Source organism: Chiloscyllium plagiosum, chromosome 6 (genome assembly GCF_004010195.1).
Source record: "Chiloscyllium plagiosum isolate BGI_BamShark_2017 chromosome 6, ASM401019v2, whole genome shotgun sequence".
Taxonomy (NCBI): domain Eukaryota; kingdom Metazoa; phylum Chordata; class Chondrichthyes; order Orectolobiformes; family Hemiscylliidae; genus Chiloscyllium; species Chiloscyllium plagiosum.
The window spans coordinates 111,992,870-112,020,700 of NC_057715.1; the positions used below are offsets into that span (position 1 = coordinate 111,992,870).

Sequence of the window (27,831 nt, forward strand, 5' to 3'; positions counted from 1 at the left end):
CCAGCTCCGTCACCGAGACAGTACAATACCAGCTCCATCACCGAGAGAGTACAATACCCAGCTCCGTCACTGAGATAGTACAATATCCAGCTCCGTCACTGAGACAGTACAATATCCAGCTCCGTCACTGAGACAGTACAATATCCAGCTCCGTCACTGAGATAGTACAATATCCAGCTCCGTCACTGAGACTGTACAATACCCAGCTCCGTCACTGAGACAGTACAATACCCAGCTCCGTCACTGAGATAGTACAATACCCAGCTCCGTCACTGAGACAGTACAATACCCAGCTCCGTCACTGAGACAGTACAATACCCAGCTCTGTCACTGAGACAGTAAGATACACAGCTCCCTCACCGAGACAGTACGATATACAGCTCTATTACTGAGACAGTACAAAACCCAGCTCCGTCACTGAGACAGTACAATACCCAGCTCCGTCACTGAGACAGTACGATACCCAGCTCCGTCACCGAGGCAGTACGATACCCAGCTCCGTCACCGAGACAGTACGATACACAGCTCCGTCACCGAGACAGTACGATACACAGCTCTATTACTGAGACAGTACAATACCCAGCTCCGTCACTGAGACAGTACGATACCCAGCTCCGTCACCGAGATAGTACAATATCCAGCTCCGTCACTGAGATAGTACAATATCCAGCTCCGTCACTGAGACTGTACAATACCCAGCTCCGTCACTGAGACAGTACGATACCCAGCTCCGTCACCGAGATAGTACAATACCCAGCTCCGTCACCGAGACAGTACAATACCAGCTCCATCACCGAGAGAGTACAATACCCAGCTCCGTCACTGAGACAGTACAATACCCAGCTCTGTCACTGAGACAGTACGATATCCAGCTCCGTCTCTGAGCCAGTACGATATCCAGTTCCGTCACCGAGACAGTATGATACCCAGCTCCGTCACTGAGACAGTACAACACCCAGCTCTGTCACTGAGACAGTACAACACCCAGCTCTGTCACTGAGACAGTACAATACCCAGCTCTGTCACTGAGACAGTACAATTGAGACAGTACAATACCCAGCTCTGTCACTGAGACAGTACAATACCCAGCTCTGTCACTGAGACAATACAATACCCAGCTCTGTCACTGAGCCAGTACGATACCCAGCTCCGTCACTGAGCCAGTACGATACCCAGCTCCGTCACAGAGCCAGTACAATACACAGCTCCGTCACTGAGCCAGTATAATGCCCAGCTCCGTCACTGAGACAGTATAATGCCCAGCTCCGTCACTGAGCCAGTACAATACCCAGCTTAGTCACTGAGACAGTACGATACCCAGCTCCGTCACTGAGACAGTACGATACCCAGCTTAGTCACTGAGACAGTACAATACCCAGCTTAGTCACTGAGACAGTACGATACCCAGCTCCGTCACTGAGACAGTACGATACTCAGCTCCGTCACTGAGACAGTACAATACCCAACTCCGTCACTGAGACAGTACAATATCTAGCTCTGTCACTGAGACAGTACAATATCCAGCTCCGTCATTGAGACTGTACAATACCCAGCTCAGTCACTGAGACAGTACAAAATCCAGCTCCGTCACTGAGACAGTACAATATCCAGCTCAGTCACTGAGACAGTACAATACCCAGCTTCGTCACTGAGCCAGTACAATATCCAGCTCCGTCACTGAGACAGTACAATACCCAGCTTAGTCACTGAGACAGTACGATACCCAGCTCCGTCACTGAGACAGTACAATATCCAGCTCCATCACTGAGACAGTACAATATCCAAATGGTTTTGAAGGTTTATAAAGTAGGGTTGGTTAAGCTGGGGATTTTTTCACTGAAGCATAGGAGGTTCAGAGGCCATCTTGTAGAGTTTATAAAATCATAAGGGGTATAGATAGAATTAATGGCAGTTATCTTTTCCCTGGGATATAGGATTTCAAGGCACAGTTTTAAGAAGTGGAAAGATATTTTCAAAAGACATGAGGGGCAAAGTTTTAACACAGAAGGTGGTTTGCGTGTGGAATGAACTTCCAGAGGAAGTGGTAGATATCGGTACAATTACAATGTTAAGACGACATTTGGATAAGCACATGAATAAGAAATGTTTGGAGGGATATGGACCAGGGGCTGGCAGGTGGGACTAGTTCAATTTGGAATTACGGTCAGCATGGACCGGTTAGACCAAAGGGTCTGTATTCGCGCTATATGTCCCTATGGCCTCATTAATTGCTACCAATGTTATACCTTATTCTCAATATTAACAGAATACAGCTCTACACCACTGCCATATTTATTCTTCATCTTAGACCGCCACTTAGGTTTGGGAAATTACACGGGTTCAATAGGTTGTGAGGTAGATTGTGTCATATGTGGGGGGCAGGATTGGACAGAAAACCTGTTTGAGAGGTTTGTGCAACCCCTCCAATGTCGCGGCGTTGCCTCTGCAGATTTCTAACGAAGTTTCCCGATATGTTTTCTCCCATCCCAGATGAACCTTGCCCTGTATTGACCAGTCCCAATCCAGACTTTCCCACGAGTTGGGAGAGATGATTGACCTTTTCAGGGAAGCATTGATGATATTTCTTTTCACAACGTTCCTATTCTGCTATTAATGGAATCCTATGCTCCATTGCTGCAGATTTAGAGACATAGACAATAGGAGCAGGAGTAGGCTATTCGGCCCTTCGTGCCTGCTCCACCATTCCATATAATCATCTCAGTACCCCATTCCTGCTTTCTCTCCATACTCCTTGATTTTTTAAGCTACAAGGGCCACATCCAGCTTCCTCTTGAATCTATCTCGTGAACTTACCCCAATAGCTTCCTGTGGGAGAGAATTCCACAGGCTCTCACCTCCCTGAGTGAAGAAACTCTTCCTCATCTCACTCCTGAATGACTTACCCCTTACTCTTAGACTGTGACCTCAAGTTCTAGACTTCCCCTACATTAGGAACATTCTTCCTGCATCTAGCCTGTCCAGTCCCACCAGGATTTTATATGTTTCTATGAGATCCCCCTCATTCTTCTAAATTCCAAGGATTACAAGTCCAGTTGATCCAGTTTTTCTTCATTTGTCAGTCCTGCCATCCCGGGAATCAGTCTGGTGAACCTTTGCTGAATTCCCTCAAGAGCAAGAAAGTCCTTTCTCAGACTGGGAGATCAAAACTGCACGTAATACTTGAGGTGTGGCCTCACCAAGGTCCTGTATCATTGCTGTAAGACATCCCTGCTCCCATACTCAAATCCTCTTACGATGAAGACCAGCGTGCTATTAGCTTTCCTCACTGTATTCTGAACGTGCATGCAAACATTCAGCGACTCCTCCACCATGATACCCAGGTCTTGGTGCACCTCACCTCATCCTAAACAGCCACCATTCAGAAATAATCTGCCTTTCTGTTCTTTTGCCACCAAGGTGGATAATCTCATACACAGTACTCCTCGGTTCAGGAAGGATGCAAACATAAATCAGCCATAATTCCCCCTTGCTGATTGCTCCTGTTGCAAACTGCTCATTGCAGGATCAGCCTGCTCTGTGCTGCCAATTAATCACCAGATCCTGAACAACTGCAACACTCTGAACTATCACAATTTCCATAATAAAATTGGAAGAGAAACAGCAAAAAAAAATTACTTGTGAATCTGACACAGTTAATTATCTTAACCCTAACACTAATGTAATTCTATGGCAGCAAGAGCTGAAAGCAGCAATTCATAAAGATTCCTAAAGATATTTTTACCAGTGTTTTTACTGAGCTTCAATCATCTGTCTAATGCTTACTAATCTACTTGAATAATATTCCACCATATACCCATTTCTGCACAACAGTTTATTTTCCACTAAAAGAAAATTGATATTGATGTGATTTCCTGAAGAAGGGCTTATGCCCGAAACGTCGATTCTCCTGTTCCTTGGATGCTGCCGACCTGCTGCGCTTTTCCAGCAACACATTTTCAGCTCTGATGTGAATAAGCTTTGCATAGTAAACATAGGCAGTAAATAGTTTTATTTGGCTTCAGGACTATAGTTGGAGATTACTAATCTACAACTTGAGACATGTTACATGACTTGGGGACAGTTATTGATTTTATGTTTTAATTTCTTTCTTCATTTGGCCAATTTCTTTTGTCCCGTTACATTTGAACTTGTGCAATGTGCATCAACGATTTGACAGACTCAACATAGGTCCATGCCAAGAGCTCAGATGAGTTAACAGTACCATGTCATTCCAGCTCCTGAACACTGCCCCATCTCACCTCATTTCATCATTCTTTCATCACTCTCCAGGACAGAATTCACATACACACTGTTTAATTGTCTCACTGGCTCTGCTTTTCAGATATTTCAGCTCAGATCCCGGATCCCGGCACCCTCTTGCCAAGTACCATCAGCTCCTTGTCTCTCTACAATTTAAGTAAAGGTCCTTCTTCTCAACTTCACATCTTCATCTGAGCTGTGAATATCTCCAGCCACTTGTCAAACTTTACCTGATTACCCTCCTGAAAAGCTTGGGACAACACAGGGGATACACGAATGCAAGTTGCTGTTGAGCAAAGACTTTGGAATGGTTTTCCCATCTGTATAATGAGAGGGTCGGCTAAAAATCAGCTGCATAATTGCGAGCTCAACGGCAGTCTGCAACACTTCACTTCAAACGTGTTGCATACAGACTTCCAGCACCCCAGCTGATGCTAGCGAACCAATGTGTGCCACCATCTGCGCAATCGTTGTCAGAGGCAACAAGGATCTGGTGTTGGCACTACAGTTTTGACACACTTCCTATCGCAATAAACCACAATTGCAGAACTGAACAGTGACAGCATATTAACCATCTATTGTGATCCACAACTGTGTTCATGTCCCGCATTTCTTTTTGTAAAATAGAATGATGGAAATTTTGTACAGCAAACTTATTATCAACCAGCATCTATGGGACCAGGAGTGTGCCAGCTAGTCAAGAGGTCCACGTAATCAATGTAAAAACACACACTGTGTAACAGAAACATAATGCGGGGGATATACACATCACTCTTACATTTTACTAACAGAATAAATCACTTCAGTAATAATGCAACTTTGCCTTAAATAAAACTTACTGGCAGAGAGCCTTCTCACCCGCAGCCTCAACTGACTACTCAGTATTTCAGGTGTATCATTTTTACCGGTTTATCAAGAATGCTGGTTCATAAGATACTGGTCAAAGTTTACAGTAATAATATTTTTAGATGTACCCTCCATCTCAAATGGAGGCTAGTGTTGTTGGTTGATGTGAGGTTCTGTTAGTTAATGCAAGCTCAGAGGGGTGCCACCAATGAAATAATGACTGAGGAAGGCAAGGCAGTGTACAGCCGAGTTCACAAGTTCACAGCCAGACGCAATAACAAGTGAGAGTAAATTGATAAATATATGAATGAGAAACATTTGGAGGAATAGGGGCCAACTGCAGGCAAATGGGACTAGTTTATTTGGGATTATGATCAGTGTGGACTGGTTGGACCAAAAGGTCTGTTTCTGTGCTCTATGACTCTTACCCTTCTCCAGTATCTGAGATCTGAAGGCGCAAATAAAGAGAAACCCTCACTGGCTGGGGAGTCAATGACCAGAAACAAGATTTCAGATCATTAGTAAAAGTCCTGGAAGTAAGATGAAGAGAATATTTTTGCACGGTGAATTAGATTTGCGAAGTCTGGCCCCTTCAGACTGCTCCCCGATTCAATAAGATCCTGACTGCCTGGAAAAGTGGCAGAAGAGTTGTTAGTAACTCTCATAAAAGAGAATTTGATAAATATTTGAAAGTGAAAAATGTACAGGACTTTGGGGACAGAGATGGAAAGTGGGACTAATTGGATGTGGTAGCTCTTTTGAAGAAAAGGAAAGATTAACGTTTATACGCAAGCGATTTTGACAACAGAGGAATGCTTCAATGATTTTACAGTCAATAAAGTGTTTCTGAAGTTTAGTCACTGCTGCAATATAGGAAATGCAGCAACCAATTTGCACCAAGCAAGTACCCACGGAGAGCAATGTGATAAGGAATAAGTGATTTGCTTTTGTAAGTGACAAGTTATGGCAGTCCCTGCTCTTTGAGGTAGTTCCACGAGATTTCTCACCCACTTGCAAAGGGTACTTTGGTTGACAAGTTGTGAAAGCAGCTGTGTTTCTGACAGTGCAGCATCAGACAGGCAGCCCTGAGTTTGGTGCTCAAGCCCTGCAGGGGAGGCTTGAATCCAGAGCCTTGAGACTCAAAAGGTGAGAGGCTTCCAGGTGAGTCAAGGCTGCCATAAAACACTGCAAGCCCCACATGTTACCAACCCCCAAACTGCTGATGATATCATACATCAAATGATGTCAAACTGCGCTGTATTTTTAAAAACATATTCACAGGATGACGGCAGCACTAACTAGGCCAGGATTTATTGCCTATCCCTGATCGAGGTTGAGAGGCAACCACATAGCTGTGGGTCTAGAGTCACATGTAGGCCAGAATAGGTAAGGATGGCAGTTTCCTTCCCTAAAGGAATTAGCAAACCACAAGGGATTTTTCAGCAATTGGTAATGGACTCATCGTCATCATCTGGGTGACCAACACGACACTCCCAATCAGATGCTCTACTCCCAGCTTCAAAACAGCAGGCAAACCCCAGGTGGACAGAGGAAAGACTTCAGGGATACCCTCAAGTGCAGCATTCCCATCAACACCTGAGAATCACTGGCCCGAGACCACCAAAGTGGAGCAGCAGTATCCGGGAAGGGGTCGAGCACCTCGAGACTTGTTGTCGGAAAGAAGCAGAAGCCAGGGGAAAACAGCGTAAGGAGTGTGCTCCCAAACCCCACCCATCCACCCACCCCTTCCAGCGACCACCAAGTGTGGCACAGCCTGTGGTAGCTGTATTGATCTGTGCAGCCACCTACAGACTCACCCTGAGAGCAGGACAAAGTCATCCTCATCTGCGGGGGACCACCGATGGTGATAGATTCTTAATTCCAGGTTTTCATTGAATTCAAATTGCACCATCTGCCGTGGTGGGATTCAAACCCAGGTCTCCAGAACCTTACCTGGGTCTCTAGATATCTAACACTGTCCTGAATCAAAAGAAATCCATTCGCTTCAGATACAAGAGTTGGAACTGAATTGACCTCTCCTACCTTTTGTTACAAGGCTGTTCGTAAATTAAGTACAGTCACGCACTCCGGTGTAAACTAATGGATGAGTTCAATCCTGAATTGTACAGTGTTTATTGCGCTATCACAATGAGTAGTTCAGATGAATGATATGGATGTATTTATTTATTTTTATTAATTCACTGGATGTGGTCTTCTGGCTGCGACAGCATTTTTTGCCCATTCCTAGCTCAGGTAGAGAAGATGGTGGTGAGCTGCCTTCTTGAATCGCTGCAGTCCAGTTGGTGCAGGTGGACCCACAATGCCATAAGGAAGGGAGTTCCAGGATTTTGACCCAGTCACAGTGAAGCCACAGCATTATATTTCCAGGCTGGGATTGTATATGCTTCAGAGAGGAACTGTCAGCTGATGATCCTTCCATATCTCTGTTTCCCTTGGCTTCTAGATGGTAGCAGTCCTGAGTTTGGAAGGTGGTGTCTATGGGGCCTCGGTGAATCTGCTACAGTGCATCTTATAGACAATACACGTGCTGTTACCATGAATTGACGGTGGAGAGACTGAATCTTGAAGGTGATGGATGGGTTGTTGATCAAAATATCAGGGAAGTGCTAAGGTGTAAAAGGAAGCAAGTTTGCCCATTAAACAAGTTCCATGACCTGATGCCAATCTCCTGCTTCTCCCCATACCCTAGCACATTATTTTTCGTAAATAATCATCCGATGACCTCTCGAATTCTCCAATTGAACCTGAATCCACCACACTTTCAGGCAGTACATTCCACCCTCTAACTACTTGTGTGAAAATGTTTGTCCTCATTTCCCTTTTGCTCTTTTTGCAGATTGCTTTAAGTCTCTACCTTCTTGCTCTTGTTCCTTTTACAAGTGAGAACAGTTCTCTTCTCTTTCGAACCCACTCATTATTGATCGTCTGATCGTCTCTTAGCCTTCTTCTCTCCAAGGAGAACAGTCCCAACTTCTTCAAATCGACCTTCACAACTGAAGTTGGAACATAGAACATGTTCGGCCCTCTATGTTGCACCGACCTGTGGAACCAATCTGAAGCCCATCTAACCTACACTAGTCCATTTTCAACCATATGTTTATCCAATGACCATTTAAATGCTCTTAAAGTTGGCGAGTCTACTACTGAAATCATCTCTGATACCATTCTTGTAAATTGCTTCTGCACTCTCTCCAATGTATTCAAATACTTCCTATAATGTGACACCCACAACTATATACAATCCTCTAGGAGAAGTCTAACAAGTGCCTTATACAAGTTCTTGTCCTCTAAGCTTTCAACTCTATTAACAAAGCCAAGAACACTGCATGCTTTATATACTGTTCTTCCTACCTGTCCTGCCACCTCCAATGATCTGTACACACATACATCCAGGTTCTTCTCCTCCGGTACCTTCTTCAGAATTGTACTCCCTATTTTGCATTATCTGTCCATGTTCTTCCAACCAAAGTACAAACTCATAGGAACGGAACCTTACCTGGCACCTACCAGTCCACTCCTCAAACCCATCTGTATCCTTGTGGAGTTCTATACTGCCCTCACAGTTCACAATTCTTCCAAGTTTTGTCTTGTCTGCAAATTTTGAAATATCTCCCTGATTGCCAAGATCTAAGTCATTCATTTGGATCAGGAAAAGCAAGCACCCCAATATTGTCCCCTGGAAAATTCCACTAGAAACCATTTCTCCAGCCTGAAAAATATCATTGACCATTACTCTCTGTTTCTTACCACTCAGCTAATTTTGTATCCTTGTTGTTAATGTCCCTATTTACATCATGACCTATAACCTTCCTCACATCTATTGTGTGGTATTGTATCAAACACCTGGACGGCACGGTGGCACAGTGGTTAACACTGCAGCCTCACAGCGCCAGAGACCCAGGTTCAATCAGGTGACTCTCTGTGTGGAATTTGCACATTCTCTCCGTAACTGCGTGGGTTTCCTCCGGGTGCTCCGGTTTCCTCCCACAATCCAAAAATGTGCAGGTTAGGTGGATTGGCCACGCTAAATTGCCCATGGTGTTAGATGAAGGGGAGAAAGTGAGGTCTGCAGATGCTGGAGATCAGAGACGGAAATGTGTTGCTGGAAAAGCGCAGCAGGTCAGGCAGCATCTAGGGAACAGGAGAATCGACGTTTCGGGCATTAGCCCTTCTTCAGGGTCTGGGTGGGTTGCGCTTTGGCGGGTTGGTATGGACTTGTTGGGCCGAAGGGCCTGTTTCCACACTGTAAGTAATCTAATCTAATCTACTTTTTGAACATCCGTGTCCACCATATCACTGAGCCTGTTACCTCTTCAAAATACTCCAGCTAGCTAGTTAAACATGATTTCTCCTTTAGAGATCCATGCTGACTCTTCCTAATCAACCCACCTTTTCCATGTAACTACTAATTCTATCCCCCAAATTGTCTCCAAAAGCTTCTCTACCATTGAACTTAACCTTAGTGATTTGTAATTGCTGGGCTTATTCTGAAAACCTTTCTTAACTTTGCCAAGGTAACAACGCCACTACCACCACCACTGGTGGGTCGGTGTTATCAATGGGACAGGGCATACCAGGGCCAAATGGAATATAGGCAAAAGTGAGGACTGCAGATGTTGGAGATCAGAATCAAGATTAGAGTGGTGCTGGAAAAGCACAGCAGGTCAGGCAGCATCCGAGGAGCAGGAAAATCGACGTTTCGGGCAAAAGCCCTTCATCAGGAATGAGGCAGGCAGCCTCCGGGGTAGAGGCTCCCTGAATCATTCCTGACGAAGGGCTTTTGCCCCAAATGGAATGTACACTAGGTTGTTAACAGAAGCCAGGGCTCTGAGGAAGGGTCACTCAACCCGAAACATTGACTCTGATCTCACCATAGATGCTGCCAGACTGCCAAACTTTTGCAGCAATTTCTGTTTTTGTTTCCGGTTTACAGCATCGGCAGTTTTTTTCTTGGTTTTCATCAAGAATGAGCGGAAGATGTGACCGTCAATTTTCCAGTCCTCACTGTATACAGGTGCTGTGCTGGAGGACAACTGATGGTATACCTTTGTTTAAAAAAGGGATGATTTGGAGGTGCCAGTGCCGGACTGGGATGTACAAAGTTAAAAAATCACACACCAGGTTATAGTCCAACAGGTTTATTTGGAATCCCTAGCTTTCGGAGTGATATGTGCGAACTTCTTGGAGGTCCTCCACAAGCAAGTGCTTCCAAATAAACCTGTTGAACTATAACCTGGTATTTTGTGTGTTTTAACTTTAAAAAGGGAGCACAAGATGGACCAAATAATTATGTATCAGTTGGGCCTAACTTCATCAGTGGGCAAATTATTGGAATGCTTTCTGAGAGACAGGCTATACTTAAAGGACAGAATAATCAAGCACAGTCGAGATGAATTCATTAAAAGAAGATCATGTCTGACTCACTCAACTGAATTCTTTTGAAGGGAGAATCAAAGAAAGTTGATGAGGGTAGTTGATGTAGTCGACATGGACTTCAGCAAGATTTTTGATAAAATCCCAGAAGGCAGACTAATTTAAAAAAGGGGATCTAGGGATTAGATCCAGCGCAGTGACAGGAAACAAAAGGCAATTTTTGCCAGGTGCTTTTGCACCTTAGAAGCCTGTTACCTATTGGTGTTCTGAAGGTGCAATATTTGGCCCTCTGCATTTTCCATAAATTGGATGTCAATGTAATGGGGTATGACCAAGAAGTCTGTCAACAAGACAAAAACTGACTGACAGTTGACAGTGAGGAGGGTAGCTATACGCAACAGCAAGATATCAATGGTGGCAGAAAAGTGGCAATTGGAATGCAACCTGGAGACATGTGAGGTGATACACTTGAGAAGTCAAACAAAGGCAAAGCAATGCACAATTAATGGGAGAATATTGAGAAGTGTAAAGGAAGTGAGAAACTTTGGAATGAATGTCCACTGACTTCTAAAGGTGGTAATGTTAGTAAGATAGCTAAGGAGGCATACGGAATCTTTTCCTTTATTGGCCATGGCATTGGATTCAAGAACAGGGAAGTTATGCTGGCTCTGTACAAATGATTAGTTAAGCCACAATTACAGGTAGGGTTCTGAACTCATCATTATTGAAATGATGTAATTGTGGTAGAGGAGGTTCAGGGGAGATGTAGCAGGATATTGACAGGACTTGTAAAAAGCAGCTAACAAGAGACAGTTGGATAAGCTGGGGATATTCTGCTCAGAATAGATCTCATTGATGTGTTCAAAATTGAGAGGAGCTGGACAGAGTGGGTGGGAAGCATCGATTTACCCGAACAAAGCTGTCGGTGACCAGGAAGCACTGATTTCAAGAAATTTATAAAAGGTTTAGAGAGTAGATAGAGTCATAGAGATACACAGCACTGAAACAGACCCTTTGGTCAACTCGTCCACGCCGATCAGTAATCCTAAATTAATCTAGTCCCATTTGCCAGCATTTGGCCCATATCCCTCTAAATCCTTTCTATTCATATACTCATCCAGATTCCTTTTAAATGTTGTAATTGTACCAGCCTCCACCACTTCCTCTGGTGGCCCATTCCATACACATACCACCCTCTGCATGAAAATGTTGCCCCTTAGGTCCCTTCATATCTTTCCCCTCTCACCCTAAACCTATGCCCTCTAGTTCTGGACTCCCCCAACCCATGGGAAAAAAAAGCTTGTCTATTTACCCTATCCATGCCTCTCATGATTTTATAAGGAAGATATTTTGACGCAGAGAATGGCAGTGGTCCTGAAGGATAGAAAAGGCAATAATTTTTGACTCATTTAAAAGGGTTGTCTGGAAGTACACCTCAAATGCAGTAACCTGCAGGGATATAGATCAAATGCTGGAAAAAGGAATCAGGCTAAGTCAGAGAAAGAACAGGCTGTGGTCTCCTTCTGTCCTGTAACAGTTCAATGATTCTGTGTTGGAAATTATGTTAGGAAATTGAAGGCCAATACACTGAGGCAGTTCTGCACTGTCAGTGATGTTGCCTGTTTGTGCATTGAGGAACAATCTGCTTGAGCAATTAAGTACCTGTGAGCTGGCTATATATAAGCTGGAAAAGCCCTGCACATTCTAACATGCACAGCTTGCTGGGTAATGCAATGGGCAGCCTTAGAGTCAAACACCATTGAAAGTCAAGGTTTCCAGGACCAAAGGATGGGGAAGGAAGGTATTCAGAACTTATAAAGGAGTGGAAGGGAAAAGTTTATAAAATATGGAGATACTGAATTTGAAGTTCTCCTGTTTGGATTACTTTGTAATCAATTGGGTCAAGGTGACCTGGTGCACTACTGCAACAACAATGTGATAGGTGCCACCTCAATGCTGTGGTGGCCCATGTTTTGCCTTCATGTTAATTCCAATCTCAGCCTTAAGGCCAGCAATTTAATTTGTCCTGGGAACGAAGGAATAGTAGTCATCCCTTCAAAAGTAGGATCAGATCAATGTCTGAAAGACACCTGGGACTGGGTCACATATAGATTCAATAGCAAGCTTCAAAACAGAATTGGATAAATACTTGAAAGCAAAGAAAAACATGTGAGACAATGAGCTGGGAGTGGAACTAAACAGACCTAAATAGGCTTGTTCAAAACAGCCAGCACTGATTTAATGGGCTGACAGGTTTCCTCCTGTGCTGAGGGATTTAACAACGCTGTGATCAAATAAAATATTTATAAAACAAACATTTACAAACTATTTATCAAACAAAATACAAATGTACTTTCCCTTAAATACAAGTGATAATAAATCATTCAATTAAACAGAGATTGAAGGATGGCAGGATAGAAGACCAGTTTGATTACAAACAGACTGAAGTGAGATGCAATACACGCCATCCTGTGCTATAACAGCAAGCAGGTTAAGACCTCCATCAAATTGCAGATAAAGGAACTTCCTCAGTACAAGCAACAGTTTTGTTATTAATTAATTGCACCGTATGATCCTGGCCTGAAATTTATTCCTTACCACCCAGTGGAGCCAATCTACTGACAGCTTCCTCATGTTACATTTTGGCAATGTCTGCGAGATTTCACCCTACTTCTTGCTTCAATTTTCTCAGCTCCTGCTCTTATCTGCCGTACGTCTGCCCTCAAGTGACCACTTCCATAGTAACTGCTGTCAGTTTTGCAGCAGGCACAGGTCCTCGTGCGCAAGTTACACATTATACTTCTAAATGAAGTTTGAACAGAAAACACACAGAACAAAACACTGCTATTATAGAAAAGCCAATGCATACTCACTTCACCTCTATACTCCACTGCCTTAATCCCAGCATAGAATGGCACAAAGCTACTGGCAAGAAGAACCTGTTGAGAAATAGCAATTGTCAGCTTTCAAATATAAATCTGCAAAGATAATATTTTGCTGTCTACAGATGACTTAATGTACATCCCATGTGATAGCATCAAATACAAAGCACCTCTCAGTTTGACTCCAGCCAGTTGTGGGGGCTTGCTCTGAGAAAATTAGTTGCTGTATTTCTGACATTACATATACTAACTACATTTTGAAAAGTGCTCCATCAGCTGTGAACTACTTTCAGGCCATCAAGGTGGCAAAAAGGCACCCTTTCTTTTTCAAATATCCCTACAGTATTGGTAATCTCTAGGTTGTGCTGGAAATTAATCTTTGATTCTCAGAGATTCCAGGGCGATACTGTCAAATGAGTTAAACTGATATGGATCTCCTACCTGACCCAGTCTAGACAGGCCAATCATGGGTCGAGGATGCAGAGAATCCCATAGGGCTTTATCAATGGCTCGCTTCTCCTTCACTGTGTGACTCCCACGATAGGCAGCCCACTCTCAGTGCTGGTTCTCCTGCCTGATAGTAAACTCAATGTCCATGCTCTTAGTTCCGGGGGTTGTAACAGTTCTCCAACATCAAGCGATCAAGCAAGCCTAAAATGATCCAAGGCAACTGAAGGAAATTGATAAAGAGTTGACGCGTTCAGTGTGTAGCTTCTCAAGTCAAGTGTCAGGAAGTCAAGTTTGCATCTTGGTGGGATTAAATGACTTTGCTCTATTCTTTCACGGGAAGTGGTCATTGCTGGCAACGTCAGAACTTGCTGTCTATCCCTAATTGCCTCTGAATTGAATGGCTTGTTAAGTTATTTCAGACAGCAGTTAAGAAGTAGCCAAATGTCTCTACTCTGAGCCAGAAGGCCTGGGTTCAAGTTTCACCTACTCCAGAATATTTCTGAACAGGTTGATTTAAAAAACAGAGGCAACCACAATGCTATTAGCCTGGAGTTACAGATAGGCCAGCCCAGTTCCTTACAGGACATTAGTAAATCAGATGAATTTTTTACAGCAATCGACGATAGTTTAATGATCACCACTTCTGAAATTCAAATCTGATTTGATTACAGGAGTAATAATGTCTTGCTGCAGTTTTGTAAAACCTTGCTTTGACTTCTATTTATTAAAGGAGAGATATGTTTAAAGGAGAGAGGATTTGAAAAGTTCACCAGATTAATCCATGGGACGGAGGGATTGAGAAGGCTGGCTCTCTGGTCCCTGGAGTGCTGAAGATTAAAGGTGACCTCATTGAATCTTGTCAAATTCTCAAAGGGCATAAGAGCGTGCACGTAACTTTTCTCCTGGTTAGCAAATTGACATAACTGCAGGATAAGGTGGTCATTTAAGACTGCAATGAGGAGGAATTTCTTCACTTAAAGGGTAGCAAATCTTTGGATTACTTTGCAGACTAAAGACATTGGGAGGTTGGGCAGCACCGTGGCACAGTGGTTAGCACTGCTACCTCACAGTGCCAAGTACCCAGGTTCGATTCCAATCTTGGCTAACTGTCTGTGTGGAATTTGCACATTATCCCAATGTCTGCGTGGGTTTCCTCCGGGTGCTCTGGTTTCATCCAAAGATGTGCAGGTTAGGTGGATTGGCCATGCTAAATTGTCCGCTCGTATCCAGGGATGTGCAGGTATTAGCCAATGGCAAATGCGGGGTCAGGGGGATGGGTGGTGGAGTTGGGTCTAGGTGAGATGATCTTTGGAGGGTCAGTGCAGACTCCATGAGTCAAATGACCTCTACTGCACTACAGGCATTCTATAATTCTATGATATCAAGACTGCGCCCACTCCTGCTTCCTATGTTCAATTCCAGATTTATTAATTGAATGTACAATGCCTCAGTCCTTTGACCCTATGTCCCCAAACTCCAAGTTACTAGCTTAGTAACATTATTATTGCCACCATCTGCCACTCATTAACACAAATGGAAAAGGAAGACATAAGAATGTTACAACTTCAGCTTTATCTCCCTCAGTAAGCCATGAATGTTTTCAGGTTACCAAAAAGAGATGGCAAAGTAGGGATTTTTTTTTAAGAAACATAAATAGGCTGAGTGTACTTATCTGCAATCTTCCAATAAGTGAAATTCTATTGCCTGCTTATCTCCAAAAGGCGAGAAAAAAAAAGTAATTTACATATTGGAGACTCGAGATCTAATCTGCAAAGTCACAAGTAAATCTAAATTAAGACACTTTGCGAGAACAAAATATGACATTAGTAAGAATTTGTTGGTATTGATAGAAAGCCAATGGTAATAAATCTCAGGGCACTGCAATAATAAAACACCAGTAAGCTACAATAGGATTAGAGTCAGCTTTATAATAAAATTTCCAGTCAGTCAGAGTCATATAGCATGGAAACAGACCCTTCGGGCCAACCAGCTTATACCAACCAAAATCCCAAACTAAACTAGTACCACTGCCTGCCCCTGGCCCATATTCTTCCAAACATTTCTTATTCATGTACTTATCCAAATATCTTTTAAACATTGTAACGGTACCCTATCCAACACTTCCTTTGGAAGTTCATTCCACACACAAACCACCTCTGTGTAAAAAGATTGTCCCTCATGTCTTATTAAAATCTTTTTCCTCTTACTTTAAAAATACGTCTTGAAATCCTTCATCCTAGAGAAAATACCCTTGCCGTTCACCTTTTCTATACCCCTCATGATTTTATAAATCTCTGTAAGGTCACCCCCCAATCTCCTATGCTTTAATGAGAGAATTCCCAGCCTCTCCTTATAACTCAAACCTGCCATTTCTGTCAACATCCTGGTAAATCTTGTCTGAACCCTCTCCAACTTAACAACATCCTTCCGAAAACTGGACAACCAGAACTGGACACAGTGCTCCAGAAGAGGCCTCACCAACATCCTGTACAACCTCAACACGACATCAAAACTCCTACATTCGAAGGTGTGAGTAATGAAGGCAAGCATGCTAAACATCTTCTTAACCACCCCGTCGACCTGTGATGCAAACTTCAAAGAATTATGTACCCTAAGTGTCTCTGTTCTACAAAACTAACCAAGACCCCACTTCTAACTGTTTAAATCCCGCCCTTGTTTGTTTTACCAAAATGCAAGACTCTCCTTCTCAACCTCTTGCCTCACCTGAGGTCTGGTAGCCCTCAGGTTAAATCACCACCAGTCGCTTCTCTCTAATGAAAGAGCAGCCCCTATGGTCTGGTAAGACTATGGCAACATAACAATAACTTCTCATTTATCCAAGTTAAACTCCAGCTGCCATTCCTCAGCCCACTGACCCAATTGATCAAGAGCTCTTTGTAATCATCTTCACTGTCTACCACCAATTTTGTTGTCATCCGCAAACTTGCTAACCAGCATCAGTAATCTCATGACTTAGTACTGTCATGCTTAATAACTACTGCAACTAAACAATGAGAAATTGCTGAGTTCTGAGATGTAAAGGGATCTCTGTGTGTTGTAGTGCATGAATTGCAAAAGGTTAGAATCCATCTACAGCAGGTAATTAGGAAATCTAGCAAAATATTATCATTAATTGCAAAAGAAATTGGATACAAAAGTAAAGAAGCTAGGATTCTGTTACACAGGTGAGACTCAGACTGAGTACTGAGTTGGTGACCTTCTTTAGGGAAGGATATCAATGACTTGGAAGTTGTTCTGAGAACGTTTACCAGGCTAATTCCTGGAACAGGATAATCATGCTCTACTCGAGTTTAGGAGAATAAGAGGCAACTTTATTGAAACATATAAGATCCAGAGGGGTGTGACAAGGTGATGTGGAGAGGATATTTCCTCTTATTGAAGAATCTACAAGTAGTGGTAATTATTTACAAATAACATTTTGGACCAAGTTTCAGAGAATTGTTTTCTCACAGGGTTGACGGTCTTTGGAACTGTCTTCCTCAAATGAATAGAGGAAGTAGAGTCTTTGACTATTTTTAAGACAGAGGTAAATAGATTCTAGCTAAGCAAGACTGAATGCTGAAAGGTTATCAGGTTAGGTGGAAATATGGAATAATCAGATCAAGTATGATCTTAATGAATAGTGCAGCGTGTTCAAAGGGCCAAGGGGCCGACACCGGCTCCTCATTCAAATGCTTATGACTAATTGATTGAACAGATGGGAGCTACTTTCTGATCATTTGTGCTTATTCCCGAAGCATGATCCACGTCTGGTCCACTGGAGTTCCTTCCTAGCTTTTGGACCTACAATTAACTTCGAAGGGAATTCCTGAAGGACTGAAGGAAAGGGAGGAAGGAAAGAATGAATGTGACAGGGAGTGAATTAGAGGTGTAGTGGCCTTCACTTTCAGGGTTAGTGAGACGGAGTGTAAAATTAGTGCCTACAATCGGAATCTGTATAAAACCTTAGTAAGATCACAATGAACAGTTTATGGCTCTACACTACCGGTGGGATGTCAAAGTAAAACAAAACTACAGTGCAGATTCATCAAGGTTAAGTTTGTTGTCAATAATTATATATGGCAAATTAGAAAACTGTAGCTCTCTTCACTGGAACAGATCACCAGTGATATGATACACGTTAAAATGACGAAGATTTGGGCAAAGTACAGAGGAACCTCGATTATCCGGCATTCAAGTATCCAAATTTCAGATTATCCAGACAAGACCACAAGGTCCCGATGCTTGGCTAAACTGTGTTATCTGGCATTCGATTATCCAAATAAAATCCTCCCCGCCCATGTTGGGTTAGGTTTTGGACCTCCAATCAACTTCTAAAGGAATTCCTGAAGGACTGAGGGTAGGGGAGGAAGGAAAGAAAGAATGCAACAGGGAGTGAATTAGTGATATAGTGGATCAGCCGAACGACACAGGCAGGGAGTATTTTGTTCAGATAATCAAATGTTCAGATAACACCGTATCGGGACCTTGCGATCTTGTCTGGAGAATCAGAAATTTGGATAATAGAGGTTCCTTTGTAGATAGAATCAGTTTGTTTGTAATAAGAAAGAGGCCAAGAGCAAGGGGTCAGAGATAATAGTAGAGGTTAAGTAAGAGATTGCTTTTTCTTTGCAGAGTGGGTTGAGATTGTGGAGTGAACCAAGGTTAGAGCTGACGTGGCATGGGACAAGTTGCAACAGCGAATGGACTTCTCAGAGAAAGAGCTTTGTAGAGTCACAGAGGTCTACAGCACAGAAAAAGGCCCGACTGGCTCATTGAGTCTGCCCCAGTCAAAAATAACCACCCAATTGCATCAGCACTTCACAGAATCACAGAAACCCTAAAGAGTGGAAGCAGGCCATTCGGCCGTCCAAAGAACACTCCACCCAGAGCTACGCCACCCCATTCTATCCCTGTAACCCCACGCTTCCCAAGGTTAACCCACCTAGCCTGCACATCCCTGGACATAATGGACAATTTAGCATGGCAAACCCCCCTAACCTGCACATTTCTGGACTGTGGAAGGAAACCTGTGGAAGGAAACATGCAGTCACAAAGAGAAAATGCACACTTAAACAGTCAGTCACTCATGGGCGGAATCAAACCTGGGTTCCTGGTGTTGCGAGACAGCAGTGGTAACCTCTGAGTCACCGTGCCACCCAAGAGCCCATAGCCTTGAATGCCTTGGCATTGCAAGTACATATCTAAATACTTCTTAAATGTTACGAGGGCTCCAGCCTCTATCATCCTTCGTGGCAAAGTGTTGCAGATTCCCACCACCTTCGTTGGCTGCAAAATGCTTCAGGGTCCCCTTGATCATAAATGGTGCTGTACCAGTGCCTGCTTTTATTTTCTTTCTCACTCAACATTTGGGAGGTAAATCCAAAAACGCATCATGACATAATCTGAAATGAGTTACCGTTATGAGGTCCTCTCTGGTCGGAAACGAGGAGATCAAACAATTTTTCAGCGTCTTAACATTTGTGATCGACACGTGGAGTCTCTCATGGGCTTTCTTATGGGCATCAGCAGAAAGAATTGACTCCATCCCCTCCCTTAGGAGTAAAAGCACAAACCACATTACTTGCTTTCAAATGTTCAAATTTGTTGACCTGTCTAGAGCACTACTATTATAGAAATGGAACAGCAAAATTGATGTGACTCACACACAAGCTTGGTGCAACATCATTCAACCAAACCCTACCTCAATTATGTTCAACATTTGCAGTAACATTTTGATTAGATTAGATCTGCCAAAGAAGTCCACACCGACCCTCCAAAAAGTAACCCACCCAGATCCATTTCCTTCTGACTAATGCACCTAACACTGGGCAATTTAGCATGGCCAATTTACCTGACCTGCACAGCTTTGGACTGTGGGAGGAAACCCACGCAGACACAGGGAGAATGTGCAGACTCCATACAAACAGTCACTCAAGGCTGGTATTGAACCCAGGACCCTGGTGCTGTGAGGCAGCAGTGCTAACCACTGAGCCACCATGCCGCCCTAATTTGTAACAGTATTTATTGCAATCCCAATCAGACATTCCAATTTGACCTCGTCTCATTTGCCAATGTTTGAACCATACACCTCTAACCACTTCCTATTCATATGCCCATCCAAGATGCCTTTTAAATGTTGTAATTGTACCAGCCTCCACCACTTCCTTTAGCAGCTCACTCCCACATGCGCCATCCTCTGTGTGAAAAAGCTGCCCCTTGGGTCCCTTTTAAATCTTTCCCCTCTCACCCAAACCCTATGCCTTCTACTTCCTTACTTTTATGATCTCTGCCATTGAGCCTGGATTGTGTCTCAGTGCTTCTTCTACTGAAATGAATTACCTCACATTTTGCAGCACTGGGGGCAGCACAGTGGCTCAGCGGTTAGCACTGCTGCCTCACAGCACCAGCGACCTAGGTTCAATTCCAGCCTTGGACGACTGTCTGTGTGTAATGTGCACATTCGCCCCGTGTCTGTGTGGGTTTCCTCTGGGTGCTCCAGTTGCCTCCCACAATCCAAAGATATGCTGGTTAGGTGAATTGGTAATGTTGAATTGCCCGTCGTGTTCATTGGTGTATAGGTTAGGTGCATTAGTCATAGGAAATGTAGAGTAATAGGGTAAGGGACTAGATCTGGGTGGGTTACTCTTTGAACGGTCGATGTGGATTTGTTGAGTCAATTGCCCTCAACACCCATTCCAATCTGTTTATATAAATAGGAAAAAGCAAGGGTCCCAACATTAATCCCTGGGGAACACCACTCTCAGCTTGTGTACTGTCTGAGAAATGCCCATCCATACCTAACCTCCATCTCCGATCTTTCAGCAACCTTCAGATCCATGTTGCCATTCATATCCAAACGTTTCTAATTTGCACGACGCCTGGAGGAAGACCGCCTCATCTTCCACCTACGAACCCTCCAACCACAAGGGATGAATGCAGATTTCTCCAGCTTCCTCATTTCCCCTCCCCGGCACACCCTCCTCATTCCTGAAGAAGGGCTTATGCCCGAAACATCGATTCTCCTGCTCCTTGGATGCTGCCTGACCTGCTGCGCTTTGCCAGCAACACATTTTTCAGCTCTGATCTCCAGCATCTGCAGTCCTCACTTTCTCCTAAATAACTCACTTTGTCAGACATGACCTGCCCTTGACGAAGCCTTGACGTTGACTGTCTACTATTAACTTATTGTTCTCTAAGTGTTTATTTATCTTATCCTGCATTATAGCCTCCATCAGTTTTCCCACTACTGACGTCACACTGACAGACCTGTTGTTTCCTGGACACGGAAATTGCTGGAAAAACACAGCAGGTCTGGCAGCATCTGTTCTGTGGAAGGGTCACTAAACTTGAAGCTTGAACTCTGCTTTCTCTCCACAGATGCTGCCAAACTTGCTGAGTTTTTCCAGCGATTTCTGTTTTTGCTTTTGTTTTTTTTTTCATTTCTTTGGGGTTTCTGTAGTTTCCTGGGTTATCCTTTGCCCCTTTCTGAAATAACTGTGCCAACTGTGACCAATCCTGTATTCAGAGAAGCCTTCACAACCTTCCCAAAAAATGTAGGTCACAGGATTGGACACACACTCCAGAGTTTTATAAAGGCTATTGCAACATCCTTTGGTATTCTATGCCTCATAAGTCTCAGGATTCCATTTGCACTTGAAACCACTTTCTCAATCGACCCTGCAGCCTTCAAATATTGCTTTTTCTTAATTTAACTTATTTTCTAATTAAGCCTGTTCAGATATGTTACCACAAACCTCTGGAGCAGGTGGGACTTGGATGCAGGTCTCCTAGTCCAGGGTGGGGACACTATCTCTGTACCAGTCCTGCAGTCTTCAACCTATTATTTTAATCAACCCATTTAGAGACGTAATTACACATGCCTGGAGCAGGTGGAACTTGAACCCAGACGTCCCAGTTCCATGGCAGGGACATTACCACTGTACCACAAGAGAGCCCATTCTGCAGTCTTCAATGATCTGTGTACAAATACCTACAAACATTTCTCCTATACTCCAATTAGAGTCACAACCTATGGGACCCTCTTGTGATGCAGCAATGGTGAACCGAGAGGCCGGTTTCATGTCCCACCTACTCCAGAGGTGGGTATAGAACATAGAACATAGAAGAATACAGCGCAGTACAGGCCCTTTGGCCCTCGATGTTGCGCCAATCCAAGCCCACCTAACCCTACACTAGCCCACTATCCTCCATGAAGAGGTTTTCCTCCTCTCTCTACAAGAATCTCAGGGAGTCTCTCCTCTAGCTTATCTCTCCATGCTTCAGGCTCTCTGCCTTTATTCCTGATGAAGGGCTTTTGCCGTTCCAGTGCCTCCACATCCTTCCTATAGTACGGCGACCAAAACTGCACACAATACTCCAGATGCGGCCGCACCAGAGTCTTATAAAACTAAATTACTATAATTACATTTCTGAACAGGATGATTAGAAAAATAGGTTAAAAAAAGTTATAGCCTTTAATTTATATTGCCTCTTCTTGCTTTCTCTAACAAAATATATCACTTCATACTTCTCTGCTTTGAATTTCACCTGCTATCTGTCTGCCCATTTCACCAGCCTGTCCATGTCTCTCTGAAGTTAATCAGTCCAACTGCACACAATACTCCAGATGCGGCCGCACCAGAGTCTTATACAACTAAATTACTATAATTACATTTCTGTCTGCCCATTTCACCAGCCTGTCCATGTCTCTCTGAAGTTAATCAGTCCTTTTTTTTTATAACAGTTCCTCAAAGTCACAAGCCTATGTCATTAGCAAATTTTGAAACAGTACGCGGTATACCTCGGTCTACATCATTAATGTAGATCAGGAAAGGCAACAGTGCTAACAGTGATGCCTGGGAAATGCTACTATAGAACATTAGAGCACAGTACAGGCCCTTCGGCCCTCGATGTTGCGCCTACCTGTGAAACCAATCTGAAGCCTATCTAACCTACACTATGGACATTCCTTCAGGCCATTAAAGAAGGCCTCACGACTACGCTCTATTTCCTGTCACTCATTAACTTTGCTCTTACGACTTGCTTTTCCATATGCTGCAGCTTTGCTGAAAATTCCATTTCGTGGAAAACATTAGAAGCAGAATTGCCTTCTGGGAAATCCATGTGCACCATAGCAACCACTTTGTGTTACTTCATCAAAAGATTTAATCGAGTTACTTAAACATGAGTGACCTTTAACACAGTTGTACTGGATTTTCATTTTCACACACTTATGCAAAACACGGTCAACTTTACCCTGGATATTTACTTTTCCCTCCATACACTACTGTATCTGCTGGGTTTATCCTTACACCCACCTTTTGAACAGTGGTGAAACGTTTGCAATTCTCCAGTCTTCTAGCACCACTCCAGCATACAGGAGTTTCAGAAAATTACAGCCCAACGTCCTTCCCTACTTCTCTCGGTATTTTGGATACTTCTCATCCAGATATGACAACCTTACTAACTTTCAGATCAGCCAGTTTATCAAATGCCTCCTCCCTTGTGTCATCTTTAACACTAACACTGTTGTCACTAAGCTTACACAACTTGGCTGTTAGCATAAGATACAGGGGATATAAAATAATTAAACTGATCAACCTTTTTATTCGTTATAATTCTTTTATTCGTTTATAGTACAGTATCAGGGAGGAAACCAAGAGATTATGAGGAATGCAGATAGAGCGCTACAATTAAACAGAGGCACTAATAGGTTTAATAGTCCGTGAAATTTCTCTTAAAAAGAATGGAAAATTGTGGGAACTGCTAGGTAAAATACATGCTTGGAATTTTACATTTAAATGCTTCTTGGGGGAGATGTTTAATCCTCATAAATGACAGGCCAGTTAACACTGAGTCTCAGCCTCAGAGAGGGAGTTCTCCATCAGTGATTAATATTGAAATCTTAAACTACATTGACTTTAATATTCTTATTCTGTCAGAAATATTTACATGAAGATCTTTCCCTTGTATTTACAATGTTACGAATATATAATAATAAAGAAAATAATGAAATGTTATGTTAGAATAAGAAATAGGAGCATGCCAAACTATCCCTCAAGCCTGTTCCACCAGCCAATAAGATCAAGGTTACTCTTCTACCTTAATTTCCCTGCCTACGTCTCCTATTCCATGATTCCCTCAGTGCCCAAACTGCCCCTAATTACGGCCTCAGGATGTCTTCAACCTCACATATCCCAGGAACTCGAGTTTGAATCCTGCCACTGTTGTTGGTGGAGTTCAAATTCAATAAATATCTAGGCTTCTGAGTCTAATGATGACTATGAATCCATCGTTGATTGTTGGAAAAATCCATCTGGCTAATCCACCTAGCTTGGACAATCCCTGGACACAGTGGACAATTGAGGATTAGATTAGATTACTTACAGAGTGGAAACAGGCCCTTCAGCCCAACAAGTCCACACCGACCCGCCGAAGCGCCAACCACCCAAACCCATTCCTCTACATTTACCCCTTCACCTAACACTACGGGCAATTTAGCATGGCCAATTCACCTAACCTGCACATTTTTTTTGGACTGTAGGAGGAAACCGGAGCACCCTGAGGAAACCCACACAGACACGGGGAGAATGTGCAAACTCTACACAGTCAGTAGCCAGATGCGGGAATTGAACACGGGTCTCTGGCGCTGTGAGGCAGCAGTGCTAACCACTGTGCAGCCACAGTGAGGTCTGCAGATGTTGGAGATCAGAGTTGGGAGTGTATTGCTGGAAAAGCACAGGAGGTCAGGCAGCATTCGAGGAGCAGGAAAATCGATATTTCGGGCCAGACCCCTTTATCAGGAAGCGTGATGAAGGGCTCTGGCCTGAAACGTCGATTTTCCTGCTCCTCCGATGCTGCCTGACCTGCTGTGCTTTTCCAGCAACACACTCCCAACAATGGGCAATTTAGCACAGCCAATTGACTTAACCAGCACATCTTTAGATTGTGGGAGGAAACCGGGGCACGAGGAGGAAACCCACGCACACACGGGGAGAATGTGCAAACTCCACACAGTCGCCAATGGCAATCGAACCCAGATTCCTGGCACAGAGAGGCAACAGTACTAACCACTGAGCCACCATGCCACTCACGCAGACAGCGTAGAAGCTAGCAATGGTTTTTCAGGACTCTTGTGGAGCCAAGAAACATTCAAGTAACCATTTAGTATTCAGAAAGAGTCCTTCAGGGAAAACAACACATAAAAATTCAGGGCAGACCAATTTCAGGAAGGAGTTCTGAAACAAGGTTTGGGACTTATATTTCAAATGAAAGTGACCTACCCGTACAAATGTGCAGAAAGCCCTGGATGCCTATAATGGACCCACAGCAAGCAGCACACCTCTGACATCAAATGTTCACATACCCACTTCCACCAAAATGATCCCTTAGTTAAAATAAAAGAAAGAACCTGTGGATGCTGGAGATCTGAAACAAAAACAGAAATTGTTGGTGAAACGCGACAGATCTGGCAGGATCTACAGGAAGAAGGCAGAGTTAACACCTGGTGACCAGACTCAAAAGGCTTTCTTTCCACAGATGCTGCCAGACTTGCTGAGTTTCACAATTTCTGTTTTTGTTTTTTTTTAATTCATTTGTGGGATGTCGCCACTGCCAGTTGGGCCCGCATTTATTGCCTGTTCCTAGCTGCCCTTGAGAAGGTGGTGGTGAGCTGCCTTCTTGAACCACTGCAGTTCACCTGTTGTTTGTTGATCCACAATGCTGTTAGGGAGGGAATTTGGTCCCTAAGGTGTCTGTTTTACACCGAGACTATAAGGAGTGGAGTCACTGAGTCTCTCAGCCAAGACGTTTCTGTTTAAGTCATATAAACAACCAAAGTGGAAGGGTAAGTTTCCTGCTCAACTCAATCTTGAATTAAAAATACTTTTGTGACAGTAAGAAGCTTCGGGAAAAATTACTGGGCAAAACATTTGAATTTGAGCTCGGCATTTTGATTGTATTGTCAGGAAGCACATCTTTACAGGATGGACATCTGGAAGTCTCATACCTGAAAAGGATTATGGAATTACAGAGTTGTACAGCACGGAAACAGACCCTTCGGCCCAACTCGTCCATGCCAACCAGATTAAACTAGTCCCATCTGCCAGCATTTGGCCTATATCCCTCCAGTTTTGGACCCTCTAGTTCTGGACTCCCCCCACCCGAAGGAAACGACCTTGCCTACTCACCCTATCCATGCCCCTCATGATTTTATAAACCCTCTATAAGTCCCCGTTCAGTTTCCAACGCTCCAGAGAGGCTATGCAGGGAGACCAGATTTGCATGCGATATTCCAAAATTTGTTGAGGTTGTAAATTTGCCAGAGTTGTCCGTGAAAAGGATTCCTGAAGAAGGGCTTATGCCCGAAACGTCGATTCTCCTGTTCCCTGGATGCTGCCTGACCTGCTGCGCTTTTCCAGCAACACATTTTCAGCTCTGATCTCCAGCATCTGCAGACCTCACTTTCTCCTGTGAAAAGGATATCAAACTGGACACTAAATCAGCCATGAGCTAAGTGACTGCCAGTACAAGTTTGAGAGAGTGAATGGCTTCCTCTATTCCTACATTCTTCTCTTACCTCAACTGCTTCATAAAGTTGTAACCTGGTGTTAATGCTCCAAATTTCTGTTGCCGGACATCAGCTGCAAATCCATAAGCAAATTCCTTGCATTGCTGAGGGGACAGACAAAGAGAAATCAGAAATTAATAAGGCTTTCCTATAATCTTTTCATGGGTGGGGGGCTAATTAAAGCATACAGAATATTTTAATTGCTACAGTCTTGGCAGAATGTGCCAGAGGAATACAGGTCTGTCAATACCAATGGAGCGAGAAACAGAGTTAACAAATCTTCTTCAGAACAGTATTCTCTGTTTTTCAGTTTTCCAGTATCTGCAGTTGTTTTTGCCTTCATAAGAAAAAGTAGCAGTTTGTTCAGTTTTAATATAGCTTTTAGGGTCAGAGTCATACTGCACGGAAACAGACCCTTTGGTAGAACCAGTCCACACCATCCATACTCCCAAACAAATCTAGTCCCCACCTGCCTGCTCCTGGCCCATATCTCTTCAAACCTTTTCTATTCATGTATTTATCCAAATGTCTTTTAAATGTTGTAATTGTGCCCACATCCACCACTTTCTCAGGAAGTTCATTCCACACTCTAACTACCCTCTGTGCAAAACAATTTGCACCTCATGTCTTTTTTTAATCTCTCTCCTCTCACCTTAAAAATATGCCCCCAGTCTTGAAATCTGCCATCCTAGAGAAAAGATACCTACCGTTAATTGTATCCATAAACCTCATAATTTTATTAACCTTTATAAGGTCACCTCTCAACCTCCACACTGATGTGAACAGAAGTCCCATCCTATCCAGCATTTCTCTATAACTCAAATCTTTCATACCTGGCAACATCCTGATAAATCTCTTCTGAACCCTCTCTAGCTTCATGATATTCTTCCTATACCAGGCAGACCAGAAATGGACACAGTATTCCAGAATGGCGCTCACCAATATCCGGTACAACATCAACACGACTTCCCAATTCCAATACTCAAAGATCTGAGCTATGAAAGCAAACATGTCAGGTATAGACAAGATAGACCGAATGAAACTTTAGAAGAGTAAAAAGGTAGTAGAGCATACTCAAGAGGGAAATCAGAAGGGCAAAAAGAGGACCTGAATAGCTTTGGCAAATGGAGTTAAGGAGAATCCAGAGGGTTTGTACAAATACATTAAGGACAAAAGGGTAACTAGGCAGAGGATAGGCGGCCTTTGTGTGGAACTGCAGGAGATGGGGGAGATACTAAATGAGTATTTTGCATCAGTGTTTACTGTGGAAAAGTACATGGAAGATATAGAATGTTGGGAATTAGATGGTGACATCTTGAAAAATATCCATATTACAGAGGAGGAAGTGCTGGATGTCTTGAAACACATAAAAGTGGATAAATCCCCAGGACCTGATCAGGTGTACCCTAGAACTCTGTGGGAAGCTAG

General features: G+C 43.4%; 1 protein-coding gene across 7 annotated transcripts in view; it reads right to left on the minus strand.

Annotated features, from left to right (window-relative positions):
- Positions 1 to 27,831, minus strand: part of pnpla4 (patatin-like phospholipase domain containing 4) — a 49,985-nt gene that overhangs the window by 7,223 nt on the left and 14,931 nt on the right. For all 7 annotated transcript variants that reach the window (XM_043692415.1, XM_043692417.1, XM_043692414.1 and 4 more), the window contains 3 exons: positions 26,413 to 26,507; positions 19,252 to 19,387; positions 13,374 to 13,439 (listed from right to left, as the gene is read on the minus strand). In XM_043692415.1, the coding sequence (XP_043548350.1) occupies positions 13,374 to 13,439; positions 19,252 to 19,387; positions 26,413 to 26,507 (297 nt within the window). The remainder of the gene's footprint in view (positions 1 to 13,373; positions 13,440 to 19,251; positions 19,388 to 26,412; positions 26,508 to 27,831) is intronic.